Source organism: Polistes canadensis, unplaced genomic scaffold (assembly GCF_001313835.1).
Source record: "Polistes canadensis isolate GaletaPanama2010 unplaced genomic scaffold, ASM131383v1 scaffold_309, whole genome shotgun sequence".
Classification (NCBI taxonomy): domain Eukaryota; kingdom Metazoa; phylum Arthropoda; class Insecta; order Hymenoptera; family Vespidae; genus Polistes; species Polistes canadensis.
The window spans coordinates 75,145-84,674 of record NW_014569856.1 but is presented as its reverse complement, the minus strand read 5'-3'; the positions used below and the strand labels follow the sequence as shown (position 1 = coordinate 84,674).

Here is a 9,530-nt window from a genome sequence, read left to right as displayed (position 1 = left end):
AGTATTTGTATATAAAATAATATGTCATAATAAATAATTTTAGTTGCTGAGGAAGTCTCAAATAGAGACGAAACGTTCAACGGATAAATATAGTGTTCATCTTAATTAAACCCGTCCAAAAAACAACTTCCCTAAGAGTAAACTTAGTAATAATTGGTAGCAATCTTTTAACGAAATGACGAAAGAGAATGATAGATAGGTATCGTCTATAGGCTCATGAAGTTAGCTTTCTCTGAAGAAAAGAAGAACGTTCTTTTCGGATGAACGTGACGACGCGTCAAGGATTGATGGTTTCTTCAGTATATCTCTCTCTCTCTCTCTCGTAATACTTTCTATTCTTTCAAATAGAAGAATGACATTGCTCCTCGACTTTCTAAGATGAATTTCATTGCATCTTCTGTAATCTTCTTCTCGTAATCTTCTTCTTCCTTTTTCTTTTTTTTTTTTTTCCAACTCTCCCMCCCCCTCCACCACCCCCTCCCACCCCTTCTTATTCTACTTATTCTTATTCTCATTCTTATTCCTTTTCGTAATCTTCTCTGCATTTTTCTGAATTAGTTTTCTTTTCCTTACTCCCTATACACTTCCCGTTCGTTCTCGAGAGAAAATTCAAAAGCAATTTCTTACATATTTCATGATAGCAATTATGGAAACGCAAACTCGTTTAGCCGGTCATCGAGAAGATCAATATCGCGATTCCTCGATCTAAGGATCAAATCGTTACGTTTATTTTCGAATGAAATCCGCCTCCATGAATGATAATACCTGAACGTGCTGGGATTCGAAACTCGTTTCGGGTTTCGTCCTTCGATACCTTCTCTTCTTTGTCCTTTCCTACATCAACCTATCTCTCTCTCTCTCTCTCTTTCTCTTTCTCTTTCTCTCTTTTTCTTTCCCCATTTCTCTCGTCTTATTCGATCTTTCTATTCCCTTTTGCAGGATTTACATAGACTTCCGAAAGGTCAAGCAGAAGATTAGAAACATTGCTTTAAATCTTTCTACTACACACACACACACATATATATATATATATACTTATTAAATATTCAAAAGCTTTTAATACATTCGCGAGAGATGATTAAAAGTATCACTATAATCGTTCTTGATTATATAATCTCTCAAATTCTCTTATTATTATTCCTTTGTTAGAATATTTTCTAAAATCCGATATTATTCTATCAGTGAAAATAAGACAAACCGAAATCGAAATTGTTTTGTTGTTTTACTTTTTTGTTTTTTATTCTTTTTTCCCCGCCGATTTATTTATTTAACGATTAGTATCACAGACTCCAATGGGATTTTCTTTCGTAAAGGATAAACCGAATCGTCCCGATGAAAATCTTCTGTTATTTTTTCTTTTCTTCTTTCTTCTTTCTTGATAGAGCTTTCGGTTCAATTAAAATTGTACCTCGAGGTGTGCAATCTTAAACAGACCTTTTTCGATCCCTAGACACAATTCTTTTCTTCTCGTCTTATCCTACTTTCGCAAGGGAATACATTGTTTTACTGGGAAACATCATTGGATCATCGAAAATATCCTTTTGATTGATCTTTTTTGTTTTTTTTTTTTCTTTTATCATATTATTTAATTATCTATTCCTATTAATCATTCGTATTATCGAATACGTTCGAGTATTTTCAACAACTTTTCTTTTCACATATAATAATTCATTACTGAAATATATTTCATTTAACGAAAAGTATTTTTGAATCACTTTTCACGTTTTATCATTGTTGAATCGCATATTGTTAGATTCGTGAAATAAAAATTGGGCCGTTTGATTGACTTGATGGGGGTTGGGAAAGGGGGGGGGGCATTGAACTCGGGTTTTCCACTTTACTGCTTTAATCTTTGATCCATTCAGAACTAACTTCATCAGGAAAATGCCGAATTTTATTTGCCATCAAGAATTAAGATCCTATAATATTTAATCACCTTTCTCTAATAATTAATTATACTATCAAAATATACGTCCTAATTTTTCAAATAATTCATATCAACAAAAATATGGATATATATGAAAAATATATAAATAATAACGAATCAAATGTATTCATTTTGTTCGAGTATTCATTTAAATTGACAAGTGTAATACTTTTAATATTAAAATGTTAAATTAGAGTATCAAAAAAAAAGAAACAAAAATGCATAAAACATATCAAACGAGCAACTAAATAAAAAAAAAAATGAGATACAAAATTTCACGTTAATGCGATTGGATATTTAAATAAAATTTCCTTTTATTATATTTAGAAATGACGCAATAGTTCTTCCGTAGGATAACAATCGAGTAAATGAGTTAATAAATAATCTCTTTATCTTATTGACATGATTATCGTTATTATCGTTATTATCGGTTCGTAATGGTCGATGCACCGAATTCGGTATTATGAAATAACGTTGACTTTTATCATTCGTTTAACCAAAATTTCTCTCATCGGGTTTCTCTCACTTATAGCTTCAAACATTTTCCTATATACACATATATATATATATGTATATATGTATGTATTTACTTTGAATACGTCACGTGATAAATTTTATGGAAAACGATGAAAGGAGTACCTTTGAATTTGACGTTCCTCTCCACTTAAACGTTGATCGTTTGAACTTTCGTGGTCAAGCTTTTACGTTAAACGGAACTTGCAGATTGGTAAACGGTAAAATCGAAACCAGAGACCGCAGAAAAATATTTTTATCCGGTAGCCAAAATAGCATACGAGAGGAATAAGTCGGATGATGCAGAAATTGATATTGAATTCGTCTACCCACATTCGCAGTAATTAATGATCCGAATTGTAATAATAATACATTGATTGTAAACTTTTGATGGATATTACTTATAAAATATACACATATACACAGATTGCGTTTACGCGATCTAATAATAACGTTGAACAAGTGTTTTGTCCAGGGGTGGAAAGAAAAAGGAGAACGGAAAAAATAGAGGAGAAAATAATTCGATTATTATATAAATAAACAAATAATTCGAAGTCTAGACTAGTTGATTTTCAATTTGAAAGAGAGAGAAAGAGAGATAGTTATATACATTTCTATTGTCGTAATATTTCTTTCATTCTTAATCTTGTAAAAGACATTGAAAACTATAAAAAAAAAATAAAAATGAAAATGACAGGGTGCAAGCAAATTAATACACCTTTGTATACGATAATTGTCTCGAATATTCTGTAAGAAGTTTGAAACCTTTATTAAATAAATATCTAAAGAGAAAATGATAAAGAGAGATAGAAATATAGAGGAAACGAAGTTAATGAAGTAAATTTTCATTTCTATTTCATTTCATTTGTGACATAACACCGACGCAAATAAATATCTGGTAAAATTGTATAGTAGTGTATAGTAGTTGGAAAATATCTTCCTTTGTAAAAAGGTTTGATAGTTTATAACTGTTGTAGAAAAGGAATATAATATCCTTGTTAAGATAATGAAAATATATATAAGACGTCTCTCAAATAGTAAACCATTTTCCGTGAAAAGGATGTACCTAACCAATCGGTTAAAACGAAGGGGGGATCGGTGGGGGTAGGGGAGGGGGAGGAGGAGAAAGAAAAAGACACGAGAAGCAGCTTAGTATGATTGTAACTCAGTGCTGTTTGTCAGATAATTTGTCGTAGAAAGATAGAAAGAGAGAAAGAGAGAGCAAAGGTCTAACTTTGCAAAAGCGACATCCAACGAGATAAATGTGTCTTGAGATGTGGCTGACGGTTAATTAACATTCGACGTTATTAACGCAAACTATCCTACCGGATCACAGTGTTTCTCATCTATTTATTTTCCATCTTATTCTTATTTTATCTCTCTCTCTCTCTCTCTCTCTTCCACTCGCAAAAACACTTTTTATCTTCCTCTCTTTATTTGACGTCTCCCCGATATTCTTTTATCTCTCTCTCTCTCTCTCTCTCATTTTCTACTTTACCTGTTCCTACCACCACCACTATGACCAGTACCAGTACCAATACCAGTACTAGCACCCCTTCTATTGCTACGAAACGAACACCGAAGAAGAGTATTCCGTTCCGTGCGATAATTTAACGCGATTCTCGGAGATCGGTGCGAGATAAGGATTTTGCTCGAGTAATATAAAGAAGCTCGGCTTAGTCTCCGCGCTTGACCCGTTTACGTTAACTCGCCCTATTCACTACCGCACGCCTGGAGTACTTTGCAAACTTTCACACGCTCGTAGGTGGGCTATAAGTATGTACTAGTAAGTAACACTGTAAGTAAGTAAGTAAGTAAGTAAGTAAGTAAGTAACTAAGTAAGTAAAGTAAGTAAGTAAGTAAAGTAAGTAAGCAAACAAGCAAGCAAGCAAGCAAGCAAGCAAGGATGCGAATAAGTAAAAGTAAAAGTAAAAGTAAGTAAGTAAGATGAAACAAGTCGAGTGGTTTAAACCAAAAGAAATCCCATGATATAACTGTATAACTGTAACTGTGCATTAATGTTTAACTTTCTCAAATGACATATATATATATACTCTTTATTTTCTTATCTAATTCTTCTAACCGTAACCTAAACTCACTCTCTCTTTCTCTCTCTTTCTATCTTTCTATCTTGTCCGATTTTAAAGTAAAACCATTTTATTTGTTCGGTTATCGTTTATATTTTATTCACAAAGATATACTCACGATTCTGTTACAGAATTACCAAAATTCGGGAAACCGCTGAACAATCTCACCATCTCAGTTGGTCGTGAGGCCATCTTCACCTGCATCGTGGAGAATCTCGGTCCGTACAAGGTGAGCCGCATGAATTTCGCGGTAAACTCACGCGCGTTTACCGATTAATTAATGCCAACCGCACGTAATTATAATCGAGCATCTCGTTAACCGAGACCCGCGTATATTACCGGTTGCTATAATTTTTGGAATAGGGGGAAAAGGGGGAGGGTAGGGCAGGGAAAGAGAGAAAAAGAGAGAGAGAGAGAGGTGGGAGGGGGAGGGGGGAGGGAAGCAAATAGTTATAAAAAGGTATTAAAAGAAAAAAAAAATGAAACAGAAAAAATTTTATTACACGCGTTCAAAGTCCTACGTAAAATGCAATTAACGTCGTTAACAATCTCTCTCTCTCTCTCTCTCTCTCTCTCTCTCTCTCTCTCTCTTTCTTTTCTCTCTTCAATAGTTTTTTTTCTTGTTCTATTTTGTCTCTCTCTCTCTCTCTCTTTGTTGATTTTTTTCTATAGTTTTCTCACTCACGATTAAGATAATAATCGTTATTTCGCATTTATGGTAGAATTGGCCTTACTCGAGAAGTTGGCATATTTATTTCCATAGAAAGATGAACGAGAATCGATCGAGGTTTCCATTAGAAATCTTCTCTAGTGGGATAATAGCCCTTCTCTCTCTCTCTCTCTCTCTCTCTCTCTCACTCTCACTCTCTCTCTCAATAACTTTTCCTACCATTTTCCTTTTCTCGCGCGAATTCTCACCTTGAATCGTGTTCCACGGCATTATCGCGCGTAATTCAAAAACAGAAAAGTTCCATGGGAGAGTTGTAGAAAGGATAGGAGTTCGTTTATTCGTTAATTCGTTCATTCGTTCGTTCGTTCGTTCGATGGTGAAGGAGTAAAGGAGTTGAAGTAAGAAGAAAAGGGGGATGAAAGTGAAGAAGGAAGAAGAAGAAGAAGAAGAAGAAGAAGAAGAAGAAGAGGTTGAAGAGAAGTAAGAGAAGTAGGAAGAGGAGGAGAAGGAGGAGGAGGAGGAGAAGGAGGAGGAAGACGACGACGACGAAAAAGGAAAAGGAAAAGGGAGGAGGAAGGAAAACGGGAGTTAACGAACGGTGCAAATAAATTCCGAGTTTGTGGAAAACGGTTCGGCACGAATCGAACTGCGTATCTCGGCAGCTCCATTTAAGTAGAAATAAAATCCCACGGGGTGTGAGTTCAGCAGTTTGTTAAGCGGCTACCTCTTCTCCCTCCCCCCCTTTTTCCCTCCTTCTTTCTCATTCTTTCCTTTTCTTTCTGTCTTCGTTACTATGAGCATAAGATTCGTCGTCCTACTCTTTCCTATCTTTCCTTTTACTATCCAGAACTGGCCAACCAACCGACCCCACCAATCCCTCCTGAAAATGAACGTTTCTCTTTTCGAGGAATCTCCTGGAGCACACATTTTTTAAACGGCTCTACCTCATCTTCATTCTCGAATCACTAACGTTTAAAGCTTACTATGATTTCAAAGTCGACACTATGGCAAATGATGCGAGGAACAAAAAATCGGTTTAAAATCTTAAAAAAAGTGGTAGCAGGAATTGCGCGTGTATAATTTCCTGGTTTAAAAAAAAAAAAAGAAGAAAAAGAACGAATAGAGTAAAGATTTGAAAGAAAAAAAGAGGAAAAAACAAAAGGGTAGAAAAAAAAGTTATCACGAACCGGACTCGCATAACTCTCCAGCGATTTACTTACGCACGTATGAATTCATCTCCGCGTTCGATGACACCCCAGGTAACGGAAATGAAAATGTCGGAGTCTCAATTCACCATCGGCATTATTTTACGGCAAAGTTCTTTCTCTCGCCTTGTAACCGGATAATCGATGGTGTTCGATATGTAGGTCGGGCTGGGAAGAGAGTGGGTGGCTTTTTTTTTTAGGGGGATGGAAAACGATCGCTTGTTTACCTTCGATCTCTCCGCTTTTTTTTTTTCGTTTTATTCGGTTTCCTATCCCCCTTTTGTTTCCAACTTGCTTTGCGATAAAACAATTCCATAGCTTTGCCTTTACATTTAATTAAAATTCACCTCGCACTGATCGATTATTCGTTTTCAAGATGCGAATATATAATACATAGAGTCTCGCGATTCATGTTTGTTTAGATTATATAAATAAATGTATGAATGTTGATCGGACAGATGAGAACGTATAGATATTAGATAATATACGTGAGTTAATATATTGGTATACACACGTTAAATAATAATTAGCTACGATATAATGATAATCTAATGGGGGTGAAAATATAAAAACTTTAATTCTCTCGTGAAATAGTTAAACTAATAGGTAAAACTTTAATCAAGAGTTATATATTAATATTGTAATTATATATGTTAACGTTGTATATTATTTTGATTACAATTTGCAATTTTATTTGTTACCTGTACGAGACGCTAATTCATTTATTAACGATAGGAGGATCAAACCCCATACCCCCCCCCCCACCCCGCAGTTACGGTGATATCGTTTCAAACTGATTTAAAGTTAGTTAGTAGTTCTTAGAATAATGCATATTCGACTAGCTTAGTCGATATTCATGAACATGAAATAGGGTTTCTCGCTCTCAATTGCATTTTTCTAATTTTATCATATTATAGTTATTATTATCCTACTTTGTGAAACTTAATAATAATAATAAGAAGAAGAAGAAGAAATAATTGACTTTTATATTTCACGTCAGGTGTTACAAATATTATTAGGATCAATCGATTTTTATTATTTTTATCGAGGTTATAATGTTTTGTTTCCTTTTTTTTTTTTATTTTAATTCGTTACCAACGAGAGAAAAAAAAGATAATCTATTTTAGGAATACGTTTGCGAAAAGAGAATAACGTTCGAAGAAAGAAATGGAAAAATCTCGAGATTCGTCTGTAGCAAGCAGTTTATATATTGCATCGAGTCGAAGGGGGAAGAAAAAATTGTTTAAAATTTCATTAAACAGTCGAAATGACTTCCTCCGGAAAACTGGTAGGAAAAACGTCAACGGTGGTGGTTTCTTCTCGTCTAAACCATCCCCTCCTTATCCTTCTAACCCCGAATCTTCTTCGTCCGAGAAAGGGACGACTCTTCTCGTTTATAGGATTGCCAAGTAATTTTTACGATTTTAAACCTAATTGAAGCGGGAACCCCGAAAATTTATCGAGTATTCTAGAGATCACGAGTTTTTCTCCCCTTCTGTTACTTTTTTAACAAATTATTCTTCATAACTTTATTAAAATGCCCTCACAATTCATTTCTCATACCCTCGTTTCGTTTTATTTTATTTTATTGGATTTTTTTTTTTTTTTTTATATAATTCGCGTTTAAGAAGAAGATGAAGCAACGAACCAGAGCAAACACTTTTAGCAGTATCGAGAAAAGCAACAGGGAAGTTTTTTGAAGAAAAAAAAAAAGAAATTTAACCAGGAAGAAAATGCTCTTGTCAATTTGATTATCGCTCGTTGAAATCGTGTTAAAGCCAATAATAATGATAATACGTAATAATAATAATGTGAAGTTGGTTATTGTAAAAGTAATGTAAGTTTGGTACCGGTAGAAAATCGATAATGCGGTTACCATGGTTACAAATTGACGTGAAGTTTTTTTTTTCTGAGTGAAATTAAATAAATTTTATCGACCGTACACTAAATTCTCGCGGTTTCGAGAGTAGACAGCGACGAGCTCGGCACTTAATTTGATTTTCATTTTCGGCTAGCCGATTTTCAAGTTTCGTACTTACGAAAATAACGCATAGAACGATTACGATATTCTATTTAAATCGAATTAAATATACTTGTTCTATACGTAAAAAAAAACAAAAAGAAGAATCCTTTAGCCAAAATTTACACACAAATAGCAAAAATTATATTAATTAATATGTTTTGTTTGAGTGTTCAAATAAAACGAAGTTTAGATGTTTAGTTTTTTGAATATTACAAGAATGTATATCTGCTCAAATGAAAAAGATGCTGAACTTTAAAGATTAGGTTGCTGAAGAAGTCCTAATAAAAGTACGAAAAGTTCAATTAATCAAAACTAAATTCTAGTTCTTTTAATATTCAATTTCCCTACGATACTTATTTATTAATAATAATTAAGTTCTCTCATTTATATAGGAACACGCGTGTGTATGTGTGTATATCCATACACAACTTGAACTCGTATATGATAGTATCGTAAATTAAACGATTCTATGTTACCAGAGAAATATATTTTTCGATGAACATCGAATATCACGATGTATATTACGTTTGCATTAAACGCGTTATTTATTCCTATTGGCAAAACGTCCATAAGGTCCGAACCTATCGTTTGCAACTGCCCGATCAGATTATGAGTTTGATCTCGCACGAGCCCAAACATGTCTGCCAAATAGTCGCACCTTCGTTCAGAGCTTTACCACCATTTCACTCCACCTCCTCCTCCTCCTCCTCCTCCTCCTCATCCTCCTCCTCCTCTTCCACCTCTTCTTGCACCACCTCTGCTAGTACTACTACTGCTACAACTGCTATTGCTGCTTTTATGTGCTTGTTAGACGGACGGCTAAATGTAATTTCATTTTCGTCAGAGAGAGAGAGAGAGAGAGAGAGAGAGAGAGAGAGAGAGAGAGAGAGAGAGATATATAGCGTGATTAATATTGAATTTATTTGATATCGTCGAAAATACATTTTTGTTTTGAAAAAAAAAAAAAATACTTTCTCTGAAAGGAAGTAATAGCTCCTCGTTAAAATATTATCCTAATAATAACCCAGATGATTTAATTATTACACATTTGTATTTTTAAATTGATCAAAACATTTGAGAATAGATACAAGGTTTGTGAATGATA

At 34.1% G+C, this 9,530-nt stretch overlaps 1 protein-coding gene across 1 annotated transcript in view; it reads left to right on the top strand.

Moving 5' to 3' along the window:
• The window catches only part of LOC106791456 (protein amalgam-like), an 81,111-nt gene that overhangs the window by 27,961 nt on the left and 43,620 nt on the right, over nucleotides 1-9,530 (top strand). Inside the window, exon 2 of the mRNA XM_014757090.1 lies at nucleotides 4,659-4,756. Within this exon, the coding sequence (XP_014612576.1) occupies nucleotides 4,659-4,756 (98 nt within the window). The remainder of the gene's footprint in view (nucleotides 1-4,658; nucleotides 4,757-9,530) is intronic.